The following is a 21,795-nucleotide window of genomic DNA, read 5'->3' on the forward strand; positions in this document are numbered from 1 at the left end:
AGCCACCAAGCCTGGGCTATGGCTTGCAATTTAAAGGGATCAAAGAAGTTCTCTCTGAGATGACACTCGGAGCAAGGGAGGCAGCCATGCAAATATGTCGTGGAGGTGCAGTGAGAAGACTTCCAGGCAAAGGGAAGAGCAAGTTCGCAGGCCTTGAGGTGGGAACGTACTTTCTGTGTTCAGGGAACAGCAAAGTGGCCTGGGTAGCATCTGGGAACAGGGTGAGCGAAGAGGAGACAGAAGAGGTCGGGGAGATGGTGGGGAGGTTGGGGAGATGGTGGAGCTGATCGTGGGCCACTGGGGGATGAGATAAGAGCATCAGAGAGCTGACGGCAGAGGAAAGACAGCACCATGGGGCCCCCTGATTGACCGACCAAAGCGCCTGTTTCCAGAGTTCATACACATGAGACTCGTGGTCTCTCCTTACACACAAGCTGTGTGTCAGGGGCCAGGAAGAAAGCGAAGCTTCAGCACAATGGACAGCGCCACCATCCAAACAAGCGGCGCTATCCGTGCAGCTGAGGCGGAGTGCGGGCCAAGAATGGGAAAGGCGGGGGAAGAATCAGTCCCGCCCAGGAGGGTGGTGACCGCAGCCCTGGCCTTGCACCGACTCCCATTGCGATACAGATAATCTTAAGCAGACAGCACAGGCTGGCTTGTACTTGCTTATTCGAAAGCCTTCTCGGCTGGGCGCGGTGGCTCACGCCTGTAATCCCAGCACTCTGGGAGGCCAAGCTGGGCGGATCACCTGAGGTCAGGGGTTCGAGACCAGCCTGGCTAACCAGGTGAAACCCCGTTCCTACTAAAAATACAAAAAATTAGCCGGACGTGGTGGCGCACGCCTATAATCACAGCTACTCGGGAGGCTGAGGAAGGAGAATCGCTTGAACCAGGTGGCAGAGGTGGCAGAAGTTGCAGTGAGCTGAGCTCGCAATCACTGCACTCCAGCATGGGCAACAAGGGCGAAACTCTGTCTCAAAAAAAAAAAAAAAAAGAAAGAAAGAAAAGAAAAGAAAGGCTTCTCGGCAGGGCGCTGTGGCTTACACCTGTAATTCCAACACTATGGGAAGTCAAGGTAGGAGGATTGCTTGAATCCAGGAGTTTAAGATCAGCCTGGGCAATGTAGCAAGAACCCTATCTCTAAAATATAAAACGTTTAGGCTGGGCGTGGTGGCTCATGCCTGTAATCCAAGCATTTAGGGAGGCCAAGGCAGGAGGATCACCTGAAGTCAGGAGTTCAAGACCACCCTGTCAGCATGGTGAAACCCCATCTCTATTAAAAATACAAAATAAAATTAGGTGGGTGTGATGTCGTGTGCCTGTAATCTCAGCTACTCAGGAGGCTGAGACAGGATAAACACTTGAACCTGGGAGGCAGAGGTTGCAGTGAACCAAGACTGCACTGCTGCACTCCAGCCTGGGCAGAAGAATGAGACTCTGTCTTGAAAAAACAAAACCACACAACAACGTCAAAAACAGAGATCAGTTAAAGAGTGAAATGTGGAGAAACTGGGGCAGGTGGACAGAGAAATCCTGAGTAGGTGATATTTGATCAAAGACCTAAATAGAGTGGGGAAACAAAAGAGTCAGGGGGATATCCGGAAACTAACTGCCATGTACACCAGAGCTTCAAGTGCAGACTTGCAGTGAGGCAATGTTCGGCATGCTCCCATGTGTGTAATTGTGCCGGACTGTGATGTGGGTGTCACTACTATTTGTGCATTTGTTGTTGTTTTTTCTGAGATGGAGTCTCACTCTTATTGCCTAGGCTGGAGTGCAGTGGCACAATCTCAGCTCACTGCATCCTCTGCCTCCTGGGTTCAAGTGATTTTCCTGCCTCAGCCTCCCAAGTACCCAGGATTACAGGCACCTGCTTCCACGTTGGGCTAATTTTTGTATTTTTTAGTAGAAATGGGGTGCCACCATCTTGCCCAAGCTGGTCTTGAGCTCCTGCTGAGATAGGGTTTCGCTCTGTCGCCCAGGCTGGAGTGCAGTGGTGAAATCATAGCTCACTGCAGCTTTGACTTCCTTGGGCTCAAGCAATCCTCCCACCTCAGTCTGCTGAGTAGCTGGAACTACAGGTGCATGCCACCACACCTGGCTAATTTTTAAGTCTTTTGTAGAGATGGGGTCTCACTACATTGCCCAGGCTGGTCTTGAACTCTTGGTCTCAAGCAATCCTCCTGCCTTGGCCTTCCAAAGCATTGGGATAACAGACATGAGCCACCATACCCGGCCTGTTTGTGCATTTGGAGTGTTGCAATGTGAGGTGATTCATGGGTTGTATATCTGCGGGCTGAGGTGGTGTGTTTGACAGTGCACTGTGTGCCTCAGTGTGTGTGTGTGTGTGTGTGTACTGGCAATGACATAGTGTGTGAGCAGGAGAAAGGGTGTGGGGAATGAATGTGTGATAGTTTGTATGGGATGCTTTGTGTCAGGATAGGGCAAGGTTGGAGCATGTGGGTGATGGGGATCCTGAAAGTAGAATATATTCAGAGATGCCATGGTGTGTGTGTGTGTGTGTGTGTGTAGAGGGGTGTGAGGGTGCCCAGCTGTGTGAGTGGGCGTGTTGGGGGATGTCATGGAGCTGTTTTCTGGTCCCAGAGGGAGAGAGAAAGCCCAGGAAATCTCACTTTCTCCCTGCCCCTGGGTCTCCAGGCAACAGCACCACTTTGAAGTTACCAGGAGACAAGGTTGCCAGGGCAACACAGGCGTGAGTGGCAGCTCTGGGGCAAAGTCTGGGTGAGAAGATCCAGCAGCGAGGGATCACGATCATTCACTTTGTTCCTCCCTTTCTCCCTGTTTCTCATCAATCCCACCTCCCTTCCTTCATTGATTTAACGACTATGTATTTGAGAACCTACAAATGTGCTAGGTGCTATTCTGGGTACTGGAGAGACAGAAGTGAACAAGACCAACAGTGTCCCTGCTGTATCTCTCCCTCAGTCTTCCAGCTCCTCTGTCTCTCACGCCCTCTTCCTTGGCCTGCGGTCCTGCCTTTCCTCCATACCACAAGGAAGGCCCCACTAAACCCCTTAGCCAGGGAGGAAGTAAGTTGAGAGTCCTCATTTCATTGACTTTCAGGGATGGCTGCTGATGTTTTGCACACGAGTGTCCCTGAGCCCGTGTCCCCAGACACACACTCCTGCCCATACTCAGGTGCACAGAAAGACAAGCACACAGCTCATTCCCCTCTCCAATTCTCAGCTGTCACTGGATGGCATCAGCAAAACCACACACAGATACATGCCAAGCACAATATTCCTCTGAGATATCCTAAGCCCCATTTTACAGGAGGGCAAACTGAGGCTACGAGACTTGAAATAATATATCAATCATTACGGTCTACTCCTCCAACTCTCAACCCTTATATTTGTCTGATTAGCTGACAATAATAGTGTTCGTGCTGCTTTTCCCAGCAGCCTCCCGCAGGGAAGGGTCATATTTCCCTCGAAAGCACCCATTGCTCAGCACTAGGTTCTAACCATTTGCCCATTCACCCGGGGCGGAGCTAGCCAAGGTCAATCGAGTTTTGATGGACAGACTCCTAAACCAATAGAGAAACGAAGTGAAGTATAACCGATGCGGCCTCAGCTTGGGCGGGACTAAGGCTGGGAACGCGCCACCAATTGGACAGAGTACACGGCGAATGGCGGAGACGCTGAAGCGGGTGCTAAGTAGGGGAGGCGCGGCCTGGTCCAGGGAGGAGAACACGCCTGCCGCCGGACCGCCTTTGCTGCTGCTCGGCGCACCAGGATCTGGAAAAACAACAATGCTATTTGCTGCGGCCCTAGAGGCGGCCGGGGAGGGCCAAGGCCCAGTCCTCTTCCTGACACGAAGACCTCTTCAAAGCCTACCTCGCGGGACCGGAACGGCTCTGGACCCAATGCGACTCCAAGTAACCGTGGGGGTGGGAGCAGAGGCGTTCTAGCCAATGGTGGAGTCGATCCGGGGCGTTTAGTGACAGGTGGACAAGCCAATGGAGGGGACGGTGGAAAGGCAAGCCAGGGCAGCCATGGTGGGGCGGAGTCAGGCATGCGTAAGGGAGGTGGGACCTTGGGGAGCTTAAGATTGAGGGGCGGAGCTAAGCCTGGGTCCATTCTGTACCAGAGTTGGTTCCTGTTGGGGTCAATGATGGGCTCGGACCGAGCATACTGGGAGGCGGTTTTCCGTGGAAAAACTGCCCTAGAGATTTGGCCAAAAACAAGCAAAATTGGCTTTCCCTCAACTAATACTCGGCAGTGATGAATGCTGGAAAAAGGGGCGAATACAAGAATGTTGAACCGCTCTGAACTGGTTCATCCTGGAGGCAAGGAAAAGCATGTAAGGAGGCAGGGTTACTCTTGCGGGGAGTCTGGCTTCCTGTGCTGAACCTGGCCCTTTCCTTCTGTTTCTTCTTCTAGAAGATCCGCTTCCAGTACCCACCCTCAACCCGAGAGCTTTTCTGGCTCCTGTGCTCTGCCCATGAGGCCCCGGGGCCAGCCCCCTCCCTTCTGCTGCTAGATGGCCTAGAAGAGTACCTAGCAGAAGACCCGGAGCCCCAGAAAGCCGCCTACCTCACTGCCTTACTTCTAGACACAGCTGCCCACTTCAGCCACCGGCTTGGGCTTGGCCGGGACTGTGGGCTCATGGTGGCCCTCCAGACCCAGGAGGAGGCAGATAGTGGGGACATCCTGCACCTGGCACTGCTCCAGAGGTATTTTCCTGCCCAGTGCTGGTTGCAGCCAGATGCACCAGGTCCAGGAGAGCATGGCCTCCGAGCCTGCCTGGAGCCAGGGGGACTGGGCCCCAGAACAGAGTGGTGGGTGACTTTCCGATCAGATGGAGAAATGATGATCGCTCCGTGGCCCACCCAGGCTGGTGACCCCAGCTCAGGCAAGCGTTCAAGCTCTGCAGGCCAGCCCTGAGCTTTGGTGGGTGACCACGTTTCTATGCTTCAGTTTCCCATGGTCATGTGCAGATCCAAAGACCTAAAGAATGTAAAATGCTTTTTCTCTTTTAAAAATATAGCATTATCTTTTATGTATTGCACCCAATCAATATATTGTTTGGTTTTGTTACTTTAAACTTTATAAAAAGAGTTTCAGGCCGGGTACGGTGGCTCATGCCTGTAATCCCAGCACTTTGGGAGGCCGAGGTGGGCAGATTATCTGAGGTCAAGAGCTCAAGACCAGCCTGGCCAACATGGCAAAACCCATCTCTACTAAAAATACAAAAAAATTAGCCAGGTGCATTGGTGCGCGCCTGTAGTCCCAGCTACTCGGGAGGCTGAGGCAGGAGAATTGCTTCAACCTGGGAGCTAGAGGTTGCAGTGAGCCAAGATCATGCCACTGCACTCCAGCCTGGGCGACAAAGGGCGACTGTCTAAAAATAAATCAGCCAGGTGCCAGGCACAATGTCTCACACCTGTAATCCCAGCACTATGGGAGGCCATGGCAAGCGGATCACCTGAGGTCAGGAGTTTTGAGACCAGCGTGGCCGACATGATGAACCCCTGTCTCTACTAAAAATACAAAAATTAGCCATACATGGTGGCAGCTGCCTGTAATCCCAGCTACTCTGGAGACTGAGACAAGAAAATCACTTGAACCTGGGAAGTGGAGGAAGTGAGCCGAGATCGAGCCACTGCACTCCAGCCTGGGTGACACAGATGAGATTCTGTCTAAATAAAAAAAAAAGTCACCCAGGCTTAGTGGTGCATGCCACTAGTCCTAGCTACTTGAAAAGCTGAGGCAGAAGGATCGCCTGAGCCCAAGAAGTCGAGGATGCAGTGAACCATGCTTGAGCCACTGGGCTTCAGCCTATGCAACAGAGAGAGACCCTGTCTGAGAAGAAAAAAAAAAAATTAAACCAAAACTCCCATTGAGTCACTTGTTGACACCACGTGTCATCAGAGTACATGATTCAGAATTATTGTTATTATTATTAGGGGCAGAGACTAGCTAGAGGCCCCTTAAACAGCTTTGCTCTTCCTGGGTGTAAAACTAAACTACATTTCCCAGCCTTTCATGTGATTGTGGTCATGTGACTGTTTCTAGCCAATGACGTGTGAGAAGAAGACCATTTTCTGGCCAGATCCCTTAAATGGCCCATGGAGGGTCATTGCTGCCCTTTCTCTTCCCTTGCTAACTGTCAGAATGTAGAATAGGGTATCCATCTAAATACCGCAAGAGAAGGTAGAGCTACAGACAAGAAGGGTCTGAACCTCTGACTTATGGATGGCTGCCAATTTGAGCTAAGTTAGGAGAGAGAAATCATTTAATGTGGTAAGCCACTAAGATTTAGGAGCTGTTTAACATACTGTTTTATTAACGTTATGATTAGTATTCAGATTGCAGGTCCAGAACTTCAGAATAAGCTCAAGAACTTTAACTTCTACCCCTATGGCCTATGCCCAGGGGAAATGGGGTATACAGGGCATTTATAGAAATTATGGTAGAAAAACTTACATACATATGTATATATATATAGATAGATAGATTTAAAAAAAACTATACATATTTAAAAATACTGCAGCTGGGCACAGTGGCTCATGCCTGTAATCCCAGCACTTTTTTAGGCCAAGGCGGGTTGATCCCAAGGTCAGGAGTTCAAGACCAGCCTGGTCAAGATGGCGAAACCTCGTCTCTACTAAAAATACAAAAATTAATTGGGCACGGTAGCAGGCACCTGTAATCCCAGCTCGAGAGGCTGACACAGGAGAATCACTTGACCCGGGAGTCAGAGGTAGTAGTGAGCTGAGATTTCGCCACTGCACTCCAACCTGGGAGACAGAGTAAGACTCTGTATCAAAAAAAAAAAAAAAATACAATGAAAATACTGCAAAGTTGTGATTTCCTGAGCAGGATGGGTTGGGCAGAGAAAATCAGCAATGCCCCTACTCTTGAGAGGGGCCTTGCCATCCCTGTTTAGTAAGTCTTGAGCCTGCACTGGGTCTCTGGGTCATAGTGGATCCCTAATCATCTGCAGGCTGGTGTCCTAAGAGCAAGTCACATAGCTGGGGGGCAGAGGCTCAGAGGCTGGGATGAGGCTGTTCTCATAAGGGTTGGAGGAGGGGCCATCGGATGAGCCCCCTTGAGCTCCCTGGGAGTCCCCTGAGCTGTAGTCAGTTGAGATGCCAGAATCAGATACCACAAGGTAGAGGTACTTTAGGTGGGGTGGGGTAGGGGGCAGCTCAGGGCACAGTTCCCATGGACGCAAGAGCTGGGAGCTAGGGTCCAAGATGGTGTACTCAAAGCTGGCAGCAGAAGCTCCCTCTGGGCTGGGCTTCAAGGCTAAAGCAGATGTGCAGGAGGATGCTTCTGAGCCTTCATCCATGGCCACTATATCCATACTGCTATCAGGCCGTGGGAGGTCCTCACTGGGAGGACTCTGGGGCAGCAACCACTTGTCCAGCACCAGATAGGTATCCTGGGCATGCTCACTGCCCACCGGCTCCAGCTGGGGGCCCTCATCATCTGTCCCTGGCTCCACTGGCTGCATGGTCCCCCAGCAGCGCTCAGAGAGGACTTCCAGGGAGACAGGTGGGTCCTCTGTGAAGGGGGTGCAGGGGCTCCACCACAGACAGCCGTCATTCTGGTACAGCCACAGCTGAAGAAATAGCACCAACCTGCTCAGAGAGGCCTGCAGTTTGGCTGCAAGAAGCAGGGAAGCCCAGGCACTGAGGGGACAGCCAGGCCACCTACCTGGAAATTACCCTTGTGGGTGGTAAAGAGGCCTTCAAACTCGCTCTCTGGGCTTGGGATGCCAGGCCAGATCTTCTGCTTCAAAGCCCTGTTGAAACCAAAGAAATAGTTACATGATATGACTCACTGAATACTCACCAATACCCGCTCCACTCCCAATCACAGGGCACAGACACTCCCGGTCTTTGTGATCACAGTGGAGGCAGAGGTGTGTATCAGGGCTGGGGACATCAGTTTTGACTAAATCAACAGCAAGGCCCGACAACAGGGTAACTGGGACAGGGTATTGAAGGGTACATAGGAGTTCAATAAACATTGATCGTTCCAGTCCTAGGAGCTTCGGGAACCGCGGCTTGGGTGCAGACATGGCCAAGTCCAAGAACCACACCACACACAACCAGTCCCGAAAATGGCACAGAAATGGTATCAAGAAACCCCGATCACAAAGATACGAGTCTCTTAAGGGGGTGGACCCCAAGTTCCTGAGGAACATGCGCTTTGCCAAGAAGCACAACAAGAAGGGCCTAAAGAAGATGCAGGCCAACAATGCCAAGGCCATGAGTGCACGAGCTGAGGCCATCAAGGCCCTCATAAAGCCCAAGGAGGTTAAGCCCAAGATCCCAAAGGGTGTCAGCCGCAAGCTCGATAGACTTGCCTACATTGCCCACCCCAAGCTTGGGAAGCGTGCTCGGGCACGCATTGCCAAGGGGCTCAGGCTCTGCCGGCCAAAGGTCAAGGTCAAGGCCAAGGCCAAGGATCAAACCAAGGCCCAGGCTTCAGCTCCAGTTTCAGTTCCAGCTCAGGCTCTCAAAGGTGCCCAGGCCCCTACAAAGGCTTCAGAATAGATATCTTTGTCTGCCAATGTGAGGACAGAAGGACTGGTGTAACTCCCCTGGGGCTGCCATCTGCATGGGGCTGGGGTCCTCCTGTGCTATTTGTACAAATAAACCTGAGGCAGGATTAGTTTAAAAAAAAAAAAAAAAAAAAAAAAAAAAAAAAAACATTGATCATTCTCCCTTTAATCCTGGCCATGGCCAGGTCCGATGGCTTACACCTGTAATCCCAGCACTTTGGGAAGCTGAGGCAGAAGGATCACTTAAACCCAGGAGTTCAAGACCAGCCTGGGAAACATAGAAAGACCCGATCTCTAAAATAAATAAATAAATAAATAAACAAACAAACAAACAATAACCCTGGCCCAGACTTTTCCAGGAGGTCCACGATGTCACTTCATGGATAAATATTACGTTACCTTCTGGGATAATGAGAGAAGGCATTCAGAATAAAATCCAAGGTGGGCAGGGTGGTCATGCCTGTAATCTCAGCACTTTGGGAGGCAGATGTGGGCGAATCACCTGAGGTCAGTAGTTCAAGACCAGCCTGGCCAACACGGTGAAACCCCCATCTCTACTAACACTACAAAATTAGCCAAGCATTCATGCCTGTAATCCCAGCCACTCAGGTGGCTGAGGCAGGAGAATCACTTGAACCTGGGAGGCAGAGGTTGCAGTGAGCTGAGACTGAGGCATTACACTCCAGTCCAGCCTGGGCAACAAGAGCAAAACTGTGTCTCAAAAAAAAGAAAGGGCCAGGCTCGGTGGCTCACGCCTGTAATCCCAGCACTTTGGGAGGCCAAGGCGGGTGGATCACGAGGTCAGGAGATTGAAACTATCCTGGCCAACATGATGAAACCCCATCTCTACTAAAAATACAAAAAAATTAGCTGGGCGTGGTGGCGTACGCCTGTAGTCCCAGCTACTCAGGAGGCTGAGGCAGAATTGCTTGAACCCGGGAGGTGGAAATTGCAATGAGCTGAGATGGCACCACTGCACTACAGCCTGGGTGACAGTGCGAGACTTTGTCTCAAAAAAAAAAATCCAAACTTCTCCCTATAACCCTGCAGAAGGCCCTGTATGATATGACCCCTGTCACCTCCCTCATCTCAATATCTGCCACACCCCCTTACATACTGCTCTAGCCACGTGGCAATTCTCGAAGCTGGCTCAATGTCCAATCTCATTCCCACCTCAGGGCCTTTGCACTTGCTGGTTTTTCCACATTTTTCAAGCGGCTGCTTCCTTCCAACCTTCAGGTTTCCACTCTGATGTTACCTCCTCCTGGAGGCCTTCCCTGACCATCCTGTCATGTCCCCACACCCTATTTGTTTCTGTGATATCACTCATTACAATTTGTAATAAAATATTTTGGGTCCCTTGTTTGTTGACTGCGATCCACAAGGTCAGGGGCTTGTGGTCAGGGTCTGGCTTGTTCTCCATTCTCTCTCCAGTGCCGGGCACATGTTTGTGTATGTATGTACTACATACACTCAGTATGTATTTTCCAACCAAGTAAATAACCAGTTCCATGAAAGACAAATAGAAGATTGCTTAGCGAGGCCGAGCAAGGTGGCTCATGCCTGTAATCTCAGCACTTTGGGAGGCCAATGTGGGCGGATCACCTGAGGTCAGGAGTTCAAGACCAGCCTGGCCAACATGGTGAAACCCTGTCTCTACCAAAAGTACAAAAATAAGCTGGGTATGGTGGCGGGCACCTGTTTAATCCCAGCTACTCAGGAGGCTGAGACAGGAGAATCGTGTGAACTCGGGAGGCAGAGGTTACAGTGAGCCGAGATCATGCCATTGCACTCCAGCCTGGACGACAAGAGCAAAACTTCGTCTCAAAAAAAAAAAAAACAAAAAACAAAAGGCCGGGCGCAGTGGCTCACGCCTGTGATCCCAGCATGGGAGGCCGAGGTGGGCGGATCACGAGGTCAAGAGATTGAGACTATCCTGGCCAACATGGTGAAGCCCCACTCTACTAAAAGTACAAAAAATTAGCTGGGCGTGGTGGTGCGTGCCTGTTGGCCCAGCTACTCGGGAGGCTGAGGCAGGAGAATTGCTTGAAACCAGAAAATGGAAGTTGCAGTGAGCCGGGATCACACCACTGCACTCCAGCCTGGCGACAGAGCGAGACTCTGTCTCAAAAAACGAAAAGAAAACTGCTTAGCAGACAAGGCAAGAAGGGCATTCCAGCCAGAGGGAGCAGCATGGGCAAAAGCTTGGGGGTGTGAAACCACCTTATGTGCTTGGAATTACAAATACCTCAGAATGCCTGGTCTGATCGTAGTATCTGAGGAGCTTGACCACAGGGGTGGGGAGGCATTCAGGGGCTTACATTCTTCCACTAAATCCATCTAGTTGATTTTACAAAGGTGACGACAGTGGGGGTAGGAACTAGCAAAGGGATCCAAGAAATAGCAGCTCCTGATATAGAAGGAAAACCAGGTGAAAGTCCCCAAGAGCAGAAAATGTTAACGAAGAGGCTGGGTCTAGTCTGGCATGCATCCCAGCCCTGCCACTGACGTGTCTCCTCACGTCACTGCGTGACCTTGGGCAAGTGCGTGTCTCTCTCTCAGCCTAGGTTTGCTGGGTGGGGAGGAGTCTGGGCCAGGTGCCCGAATGGGGAGCTCACCGGCGGTGGGAGAGCAGGGCGAGCACTGTCAGCAGCACCAGGATGAGCACGAGGATGACGGAGAGCGTCAGGATGAGGGGGTCCAGGTCTGAGAGGCAGGGAGGAGGTCAGAGCGGAGGGCTCGCCCCGTGGTTCGCCTGCCTCCTCCTATACCCCCGTCTGGAGCCTCACCAGTAGGCGTCAGCAGCGACACAGGCTTGGACCAGGCGCTCCAGAAGCCGCCGAAGCTCGGCTCAGCCATACGCGCGCGGACAGCGAAAGTGTAGCGCGTCAGGCGCCGCAGATTGCTCAGCACGCACTCAGTGCGGCCCTCCAAAATCTCCACCTGGGGGCGGGGCCAGGGAGAGGGGGGCGGGACAGACAGAAAAGACCACATGGGGGCGGGCCCTGGTGGAACCACGCCAATCAGCGAAAGACAAAACGGGGCCAAGAATTGCAATGCGGCCAGTAAGAGTACGGGGAGGAGCCCAAGAAAGCTCAGGGCCAGAGAGGTCTCCGATACCAAGGGCAGGACCCGGGCTATTTAATAACTGGGCTAGAGTGCCTAGAGAAAGCCGGGAGCTAAAGGGGTCTAGGGTTACGGGCAGGAGGGAGAGAGGGGTGGGGGTTCAGCAGGATCGCGAGGATATTAGGAAACGGGGAGTTTCTGTGGACCTGGAACGGTCTTCAGCGCCAGGGTAATGGGATGTGGGATGTCAGGAACCGGCCCGGGAGGGGACACCTTGGAGACTGGGCGCTACCCGGAGAGGAGTGGCGGGGCCAGGCTGTAGTCAGTGGCGCTTTGGGGGCTGGGCAGTAGGGGTGGGCCTCACCCTCTGCGTGCTCCCTGCGCCACTGCCTGCCGAGACGTCCACCTCGTAGCGGATGTGGTATGGCATGGGTGCCCCAGGCGGCGGGAGCCAGCGCAACACCACGTGGCCGCCCTCATCAGCCAGCCGCGCTGCCAGCTCCACGGGGGCATCCAGGAGCACTGCAGGCATGGGGGTTGGTCAGATGGATGAGGACCGAGACCCCTCTTCTCTGACCACTTCTTCATTCCCAGAGCACTTACCTACTTCATTGACGTGGATTATACGATGATATCGCAGAGCGCCGGAGGAGGCTACCGTGACGCGCAATTCTAGGGGCACGAAGCTCGACGTGTCGGCTCTAGGCAGCGAACACCAGAAGCGCACCGTGCCTCGAGCCGTGGGAGCCTGGTGCAGGCGACACCGCTTCCATGGCTCATTGCTGTACGCCCAGGGACCCGGGAGAGAAGGGAACAAGTTGAAAGGGGGGACCGGGGAGTTTGTGTTGCCTGGCCTGTGGGAGGCTGTGCGTCTGTGCGTGAGACAAGGTCTTGCTTTGTTGCCCAGGCTGGAGTGCAGTGGCGCGATCACTGCTCACTGCAACCTCAAATTCTGGGGCTCAAGGGATCCTTCCACCTCAGCCTCCCAAGTAGTTGAGACCACAGGCATGCACCACCTCACCCGGCTAATTTATTGTTATGGTGCCGTGACTCGAATTTTTTATTTTTTTCAGACGGAGTTTTGCTCTTGTTGCCCAGGCTGGAGTTCAGTGGTGTGATCTCGGCTCATTGCAACCTCCGCCTCCCGGGTTCAAGCAAGTCTTCTGCCTCACTCTCCCGAATAGCTGGGATTACAGGCATGCGCCACCACACCCGGCTTATTTTGTATTTTTAGTTGAGACAAGGTCTGTCCATGTTGGTCAGGCTGGTCTCGAATTCCAGACCTCAGGTGATCCGCCCGCCTAAGCCCCCCAAAGTGCTGGGATAACAAGCCTGAGCCACCGCGCCCAGCCCCCCACCCCACCCTTTTTTTTTTTTTTTTTTTTTTTAAGATATGGGGATCTCACTATGTTGCCCAGACTAGTCTTGAACTCCTGGGCTCAAGCAATCCTCCCGCGTCGATCTCCCAAAGAGCTGGGATTACAGGCATGAACCACGGCTGGCCTCCTTTTGGCTAGTACCTCGAGGAGGCGTCCCAGCCCCGACGAAGCAATCCCTTAGCCTCGATTTGGAGGCGTTGTTATCCCAGCCTGATGTTTGGGTTCGCGTCCCAGCCCATAGGGGGCATGCCAGCCCTGGACCCACAGGGCTCCCTCCAGTAACCCGACTGGAGGCGCCTTCGGGCCTCAAACAGCAGGCGACCTTCGAGGCTATGACTTCCAGGGAGCTCTGCCCCACCCACTCCCTCTGGCGTGGAGACTCCCACGGGATCGGACTCACTCGAGCTGGTAGGAGAAGCTGTAGTTGTCTGGGCCCATCCCAGCGCTCGCCGCTTCCTCCCAGAAACACACTAAGTCCTCCAACCGCTCGGTGAAGCACAGAAACTCTTCGGACCCGCGGGCCGCCAGTAAGGCCGCTGGGGAGGAGAAGCAAAGGGAAGGCATGGGGGTCTGAGCTCTGTCCTCGGGCGACAGCCCCCTCCTCTGCCCTCCAGCAGCCTGGGCGGACCCGATAAGAAAAAAGCCCCGCCCTGCCATCTCCCTAAGCGGGGCCCCTGTAGGGGTCTGCAGAGGTGATGCCCCCCCTAATTCCCAGGCGCGCGTCGCTCGCCTTACTGTCCCCCGACAACACCACTTGCGCACACCTGCCCATCCAGCGGCCAGCTGAGCTGCGCGAGGCGTTCAAGACCTCGAGCTCGGCGCTGCCAGCCCCGCCCCAGCCTAGGACGTGCGCGCGCCGGTGGGTGTGTGCGGAGAGGCGGGCCCCCTATCGGCCCCAGCAGGCTCCCCGCCGACCGATAGCGCCAACCGTGTCCCCCGCCTCCCTCCCTCCACCGGGCCGGGCAAGTGATCTGGCGCCCTCACGCAAACCGTGTTTACAGTAACCTGCGGCTCAGCCCCTCTAACACAGACCCCGGCTTTGTCCTTCCTCCTCTATGGGGGGTCGACTTTGTTCCCACCCCCCTAGGGACCTTAGCACCAAGTCTACCCCTTAAGACGTAGCATGTCCCAGACTCCCTGAAAAGGTAAAACGGGAACCTTAAACCCACTCTATCTCTCCCTCAGGAAGTGATCAGGAGTCTTGGATCCTGGCATGCCTCACCCCCGCTCCCATTCATCCAGGACCCAGTCTAAGGGTCCAGCTGCCAGCTTGGCCCCCAGGACCCGGTCTGGAAGTCCAGGAACAGGCATGCCCCCCAGGACCTAGGGTGAGAGGGTGAGAATTCAGACCCCAGCATGGTCCTGCAGGCTCCAGCCGGGGGGGGGGCGGGGGGGCTCTACACACAGCTCCATCCTTACCTTTGTTCTCGAACTTGGAGTCTGGGAGGTTGGGCGGGGACGCACAGGCGGCCCCAGCAAGCAGGAGACAAAGGGAGCCGACCTGGGGCCACAGGGATACCACGAGGTGGCCCATGATACCCCTCCACGGGAGCCCAGGGCTCCTGACTCTCCGTCTCCTGCCCCTGGCACAGTCCACAGCTGGGTCAGCAGCTGCCTCCACCGGACGCAGCTGACCAGGCCCTTCCCCACCAGGCGCCTCTAAGAGGCAGATCCCCGAGGGGGCGGGGCCAGCAGTCAGCTTCTGCTGAGATAAGTGCCTGGCGGGAGGGGGCAGGGGCCCTCCCCGGGTCTGAGGCCGCTTGGGGGCCCGGGAGGGAGTTGGGCTGGAACAGCTCGGCGTTCTGGCATCAGACAAACTTTTTTTTGCTATGTGGCCCTGGACAGGTGACTTACCTTATCTGAGCTTCAGACTTCTCAGCTGTAAAATCTAGCCTGGCACATAGCGAACATTCCCAAAAAATGTAAGCTACTGATTTTATCGCGGAAATTTGCATCTTTTCCCAGCCTGGAAATAAACATTTTTATTTTCTTTCTCTCTCTTTGAGTCAGAGTGTTGCCCTGTCACTCAGGCTGGAGTGCAGGGGCACAATCATAGCTCACTGCAGCCTCTGGACTGAAGCAGCCTTCCCACAGCACCCGGCTAATTTTTAAAATTCTTTGTAGAGATAGGATCCCACTATGTTGTCCAGGCTGGTCTTGAACTCCTGGCCTTAATCTATCCTCCAGCCTCAAGTATCACCAATGTGCTGGGATTACTAGCATGAGCCACTGAAGCCGACCAATAATAATCCTTATACCGATCAGCAGTTGAGTGTTTGCACAGTGCTAGACCGTGCTGCTGGAGTGTATGTGTAATATTTCATTTATGAATTTTTGGAAAATAAAATCACTGCAAACATTTTTATTCTCTTGAGCTGGGCCTGGTGACTCACACCAGTAATCCCAGCATTTTGGGAGGCTGAGGCAAGTGAATCACTTGAGGTCAGGAGTTCAAGACCAGCCTGGCCAACACAGTGAAATCCCATCTCTACTAAAAATACAAAAATTAATCCAGTATGGTGGCACATGCCTGTAACCCAGCAGGAGGCTGAGGCAGGAGAATTGCCTGAATCTGGGAGGTGGAGGTTGTAGTGAGACAAGACTGTGCCACTGCACTCCAGCCTGGGTGACAGAGTGAGACTCTACTAAAAAAAAAAAAAAAAAAAAAAAAAATCCCTGCTTGGAAAACCGCAGTGACTCAGGCTAGTAATCCCAGCACTTTGGGAGACTGAGGCAGGCGGATCACCTGAGGTCGGGAGTTCAAGACCAGCCTGATGATCAACATGGTGAAACCCCGTCTTTAAAAAAAAAAAAAAAATTAAGGTTGGAAGTGGTGGCTCACGCCTGTAATCCCAGCACTTTGGGAGGCCTAGGCGGGCGGATCATGAGGTTAAAAGATGGAGACCATCCTGGCCTACATGGTAAAACTCCATCTCTGCTAAAAACACAGAATTAGTTGGGCATGCTAAAAGGTGCCTGTAGTCCCAGCTACTCTGGAGGCTGAGGAAGGAAATTGCTTGAACTCAGGAGGCAGAGGCTGCGGTGAGCCGAGATTGTACCACCGCACTCCATAGGCAACAGAGATAGATGCTGTCTCAAAAAAAAAAAAAAATCTCTGCTTTCATGGAGTAGTAAAGGCAGCAAATCAATAACAAAATATCAAATACATGTCAGGTGACAATAAGCATACTGGCTGCAAACAAGACCAAAACACCACCTGCTTCATAGCAATGGGGTGGCCAGCATAGTGAAACCCGGGCTCTACTAAAAGTATAAAAAACTAGCTGGGTGTGGTGGTGCCCACCTGTAATCCCAGCTACTTGGGAGGCTGAGGCGGGAGAATTGAATGAGCCTGCGGGGCAGAGGTTGCAGTGAGCTGGGATCACACCATTGCATTCCAGCCTGGGCTACAGTGCAAGACTCTGTCTCAAAAAAAAAAAAAAAAAAAGGAACTCAGTGCCAATCTCTTCCTAGGAAATTGATATTTGGACTGTTCGAGAGTGTGAGAGAGAGGTAGACAAACAAGACGGACACCTGTTTCATAACTTTGGTCACAATAAATTGTGATTACGATTGGCAAATTTGGCCCCAGAGTTAAATGCATGTTTTCAGGAGTTCGATCAATATTTGATCACCACCCACCTACCATGGGACCTTGAGTAAGTTACTTAACCCTCTTTAGCCTCAGTTCTTCATGTATAAAGTGTGGAAGATACTCTGGGTGACCTCGTCTCTATAAAACATTTTATTTTTTAAGTAAGCCAGACGAGGTGGCAGGCATCTGTGATCCTAGCTACTCCAGTGGCTGAGGTGGGAGGATCACTTGAGTCCAGAAGGGGAAGGCTTCAGTGAACTATGTTCACGCCACTGCACTCCAGCCTGGGTGACAGAGTGAGACCCCATCTCTATAAAACATTTTTTTTTAAGAGACCGAGTCTTACTCTGTCACCCAGGCTGGAGTGCAATGGGGCCATCTCAGCTCACTGCAAACTCCGCCTCCTGGGTTCAAGTGATTCCCCTGCCGTAGCTTCCCAAGTAGCTGGGACTACAGGTGTGATCCACCATGCCTAGCAGATTTTTGTATTTTTTTCGTAGAGACAGGTGTTGAGAAATGCTGAGTGTATGATAAAATATATCCTTTGCTAAGAACAGTGGCAAGGAAAACCTAGCTGTCCCCGCCCCCGCCCCACCAAGTGGAAAACTGCTTGGGGCATTCTAAAGTAGCAAAATAGCAAAATAGTATATGTATAGCATACACCAGTTAAAACAGTTTTTTTTTTTTTTTTTTTTTTGAGAGGGAGCCCAGGCTGGAGTGCAATGGCACAATCTCAGCTCATCGCAACCTCTGCCTCCCAGGTTCAAGTGATTCTCCTGCCTCAGCCTCCCGAGTAGCTGGGATTACAGGCGCCTGCTACCACACCCAGCTAATTTTTTGTATTTTTAGTAGAGATGGGGTTTCACTATGTTGGTCAGGCTAGTCTCGAACTCCTGACCTCAGGCGATCTACCTGCCTCATGCCTCCTGTAATGCTGGGATTACCAGCGTGAGCCACCACGCTGGCCTAAAACCATTCTTTAAGCACCAGATAGGTGACCCTGCCCCTGGGGCTCCCTCGTGGAGAATACTTTCTAGTTTGTCCTTGATCGGTGGTAAGCAGGCACCAGCTGCCTCCCTAGTTTATCTTGGTTCCATGAGCAAACACAGGACACCTGCTGTTGATAATAATCACCTGTTCAAAGAGAATAGCTACATGGGTCAGTGTCTGCTCCAGGCCCTCAGCCCGGAATGCCGTCAGCCCCTGAGGTTCTCAGCTCGGAAGGCTGTTGGCCCCCGGACAGTCCCACTTTGCTGTTCTATCTGGGTGTCTGCTTCTTAATGCCTTCAGCACCACCTGGGTGTGGGTCTTTACGGCTGAGCTGGACTCGGTAGACGGGGTTTCACTCTATGTTGGCCAGGCTTGTCTCAAACTCCTAACCTCAGGTGATGCCTTGGCCTCCCAAAAGTGCTGGGATTATAGGCGTGAGCCACTGTGCCTGGCCAACTTTTTTTTTTTTTGAGACAGATTCTCACTCAGCTGCCCCGGTTGGAATGCAGGGGGGCGATCTCAGCTCACTGAACCACCATCTCCCCGACTCAGCCTCCTGAGTAGCTGGGATTACAGAGAACTGCTGTTGTGCCCGGCTAATTTTTGTATTTTATTAGAGACGTGTATTCACCATGTTGGCCAGGCTGGTCTTGAATCCTGACCTCAAGTGATCTACCCACTTCAGCGTCCCAAAGTGCTGGGATTACAAGCATGAGCCACCTTGACCGGCCAACTTTTTAAGGTAGCCAGGTGAGGTGGCATGCGTCTATTGTCCCAGCTACTTGGGAGGCTGAGGTGGGAAGATCACTTGAGCCCAGGAGGTGGAGGCTGCAGTGAACCATGTTGATACCACTGCACTCCAGCCTGGGTGACAGAGTGAGATCCTGTCTCAAAAAAAAAAAAGGGGGACTACTGAGTTCAACTCAGCCATAGAGACCCCAGCCCAGGCAGCGCTGAAGGCATTAAGAAGTGGACATCCAGATAGAACAGCAAAGTGGGACTATCTGGGGGGTCAACAGCCTTCCAAGTGTAGAACGTTGGAGGCTGACAACATCCCAGGCTGAGGGCCTGGGGCAGACTCTGACCCACGTATTTACTCTCTGAACAGGTGATTATTATTAACAGCAGGTGTTCCGTGTTTTCTCACAGAACCAGGATAAACTAGGTAGGCAGCTGGTGCCTGCTTACCACTGATCAAGGACAAACCAGAAAGTATTCTCCATGAAGGAGCCGTGGGGGCAGGGTCACATCCGGTGCTTAAAGAATTGTTTTAACCGGTGTATGATATACAAATACTATTTTGCTACTTTAGAATGCCCCAAGCAGTTTTCCACTTGGGGGTGGGGGCGACCGGGTTCTCCTTGCCATCGTTCTCAGCAAATAATATATTTTATCATACACTCAGCATTTCTCAGCAGTGGATGATAAGTGTCTGGAATACAGACATGGTGGCTCAGGCCTGTAATCCCAGCACTTTGGAAGGCAGAGCAGTAGAACTGATTGAAGACAGTCATCTGAGGCCCGCCTGGGCAACATAGCAAGACCCCGACTCTACAAAAAAGAAGGAAAATTAACCTGGTATGGTGGTGTGCGCCTGTAGTTCCAGCCACTCAGAAGGCTGAGGTGGGAGGATTACCTGACTCCAGGAGTTCGAGGCTTCGGTGAGCTGTGATCACACCACTGCACTCCAGTCTGGGTGACAGAGCAAGATACTGTCTCTAAAAATAAATAAAATAAATTTATAAAGTGAAAATAGTGTCTACTCCATAGGGCTATGGTGAGGATAAATTAGATTGTGCCAAGTTCTTAAAACAGATGTTGACACACAATAAACATTCAGTAAGAACAGCAATGATTATTTGCTTAAACTAGTTCAAGAAGGATGCTGAACTAACATCTAAACGGCCTTAAGAGGCCGGGGGCAGTGGCCTCCCAGCACTTGGGAGGCGGGGGCAAAAAATACCCAAATGGTCCCAAGGTCTTTGCTCTCCTTTCTCTTTTCTTTTCTTTCTTTCTTTCTTTTCTTGAGATGGAGTTTTGCTCTTGTTGCCCAGGCTGGAGTGCAATGGCACGATCTCAGCTCACTGCAACCTCTGCCCCCCAGGTTCAAGCAATTCTCCTGCCTCTGCCTCCAAAGTAGCTGGGATTACAGTCATGCGCCACCACACCCAGCTAATTTTGTATTTTCAGTAGAGACGGAGGTTTCACCGTGTTGGTCAGGCTGGTCTCGAACTCCCAACCTCAGGTGACCCACCCGCCTCAGTCTCCCAAAGTGCTACGATTACAGGTGTGAGCCAATGTGCCTGGCCTTTTTCTTTTCGATTTCCTTTTTTGTCATGCCTGTTTGAGTTGAATTTTTGGTCACTTGCAACAGAAAGAGAAGTCTGATTAGTGCAATGAGATGTAAAGCCCCTAGTTGATGTCCCGTGCAGAGTAGGAGCTCCTAAGTGGGCATATTATTGTTGCTATTACTATGTTGCAGTTGGGCCTACAGCTCAGTTAGTCTCTGCCTTCTCTATCCTACTCCAGCCCTGAAAGAGATCACCCCTCTCTTCACCTGCACAATCCATTTCTCTTCTTTTTCATTCCTGCCTTCCTTCCTCCCTTCCTCCCTCCCTCCCTTCTTCCCTCAATCTCTCCCTCCTTCCTTTCCTCAATCCCTCCCTCCCTCTCTTCTTTTCTTCCTCCCTTCCTTCTGCCTTTTGTTTTTTCTCCAGATGGACTTTCGTTCTTGTTCCCCAGGCTGGAGTGCAGTGGTGTGATCTCGACTCACTGCAACCTCTGCCTCCCTGGTTCAAGCAATTCTCCTGCCTCAGCCTCCCAAGTAGCTGGGATTACAGGCATGCGCCGTCGCACCCGGCTAATTTTATATTTTTAGTAGAGATGGGGTTTCTCCATGTTGGCCAGGCTGGTTTTGAACTCCTGGCCTCAAGCAATCTACCTGTCTTGCCCTCATAAAGTGCCAGGATTACAGGTGTCAGCCACTGCACCTGGCTTTTTTTTTTTTTTTTCAGGTAAGAGCCTCACTCTGTCATCCAGGTTGGAGTGCAATGGCACAAGCTCAGCTCACTGCATCTTCCACCTCCCAGGTTCAAGCGCTTCTCCTGCCTCAGCCTCCAGAATAGCTGAGATTACAGGCGTCCGCCACCACACCCAGCCAATTTTGGTATTTTTTTAATAGAGACGGGGTTTTACCATGTTGGCCAGGCTGGTCTTAAACTCCTGAGCTCAAGTGATCTGCCCGCCTCTGCCTCCCAAGTGCTGAGATTACAGGTGTGAGCCACCGCACCTAACTTCTTTCTCCCTTCTTTGCACAGACGGGTTGTCTGTGACAGGAAGAGGAAGAAGGTGCAGGCAAGAGAAAGGGTTCGTCTTCACAGCCCTTGTTGACTCATGGGTAATGATGCTATTTGTTTCTAATTCTGATGGAATTTCAGTCCATCACTCTCCCATATGTATGGTAGAAAAGAGGCATATCACCCCAAAAATGTTGGGGAAGTCCTAAACCCTTTTTGTGTGATAGGGTCCTCTCTTCATTAATTTAATTTTTTCTTAAATGGAGTCTTGCTCTATCGCCAGGCTGGAGTGCAATGGCGCAATCTCAGCTCACTGCAACCTCCACCTCCTGGGTTCAAGCAATTCCCCTGCCTCAGCCTCCCGAGTAGCTGGGACTACAGGTGTGCACTACCATGCCTGGCTAATTTTTTGTATTTTTGGTAGAGACAGGGTTTCACCATGTTGGCCAGGATGGTCTTGATCTACTGACCTCGTGATCTGCTCGCCTCAGCCTCCCAAAGTGCTGGGATTATAGGTGTGAGCCACCTCGCCTGGCCTATTTATTTATTTATTTATGAGATGTGATCTCACTGTATTACCCAGGCTGGTCTCAACCTCCTGAACTTAAGTGAGCCTCTCACCTTAGCCTCCCAAAGTGCTGGATCACCCTCCTGAGCTACTGTGTCCAGCCAGACAGGATCCTCTCCAGCATCTGGGTTTAGTGGCATACCCGACCCAACCTCTTTCTTAGGGCTTAGTTTGTGTTTCTGAGACAGGGTCTCCCTCTGTCATCCAGGCTGGAGTGCAGTGGCCCAATCCCTGCTCACGGCAGCTCCAACCTTCCGAGCTCTGGTGATTCTCCCACCTCAGCCTCCCAAGTAGATGGGACTGCAGTCCAGCAGCACCACGCTCAGTAAGTTTTTCGTTTGTTTTTGAGATAGGGTCTTGCTC

At 52.1% G+C, this 21,795-nt stretch overlaps 2 protein-coding genes across 3 annotated transcripts; one reads left to right on the plus strand and one right to left on the minus strand.

The window, feature by feature from the left end:
• The first annotated feature begins 3,635 nt into the window (after window positions 1-3,635).
• On the plus strand, window positions 3,636-5,020 carry SWSAP1 (SWIM-type zinc finger 7 associated protein 1). Its single transcript, XM_002761797.7, has 2 exons — window positions 3,636-3,898; window positions 4,404-5,020. Exons 1-2 carry the CDS (start codon window positions 3,650-3,652, stop codon window positions 4,905-4,907), a joined length of 753 nt encoding a protein of 250 aa, XP_002761843.1. The 5' UTR covers window positions 3,636-3,649; the 3' UTR covers window positions 4,908-5,020.
• A 1,260-nt stretch (window positions 5,021-6,280) lies between these two features.
• Window positions 6,281-14,644, minus strand: EPOR (erythropoietin receptor). 2 transcript variants are annotated; one of them, XM_035284341.3, is made up of 8 exons: window positions 14,403-14,644; window positions 13,384-13,519; window positions 12,208-12,386; window positions 11,969-12,126; window positions 11,328-11,481; window positions 11,157-11,244; window positions 7,686-7,773; window positions 6,281-7,590 (listed from the first exon to the last, which is right to left on the minus strand). In XM_035284341.3, the coding sequence occupies exons 1-8, from the start codon at window positions 14,515-14,517 to the stop codon at window positions 6,979-6,981; spliced, it is 1,530 nt and encodes a 509-aa protein (XP_035140232.2). In that variant the 5' UTR covers window positions 14,518-14,644; the 3' UTR covers window positions 6,281-6,978. The 2 variants fall into 2 exon arrangements, with proteins under 2 accessions (XP_035140232.2, XP_035140233.1); XM_035284342.3 differs by lacking the exon at window positions 14,403-14,644 and adding an exon at window positions 13,748-13,820.
• Window positions 14,645-21,795: the final 7,151 nt, after the last annotated feature.

The sequence above is a fragment of the Callithrix jacchus genome, chromosome 22 (genome assembly GCF_049354715.1).
Source record: "Callithrix jacchus isolate 240 chromosome 22, calJac240_pri, whole genome shotgun sequence".
In the NCBI taxonomy this organism is placed as follows: Eukaryota; Metazoa; Chordata; class Mammalia; order Primates; family Cebidae; genus Callithrix; species Callithrix jacchus.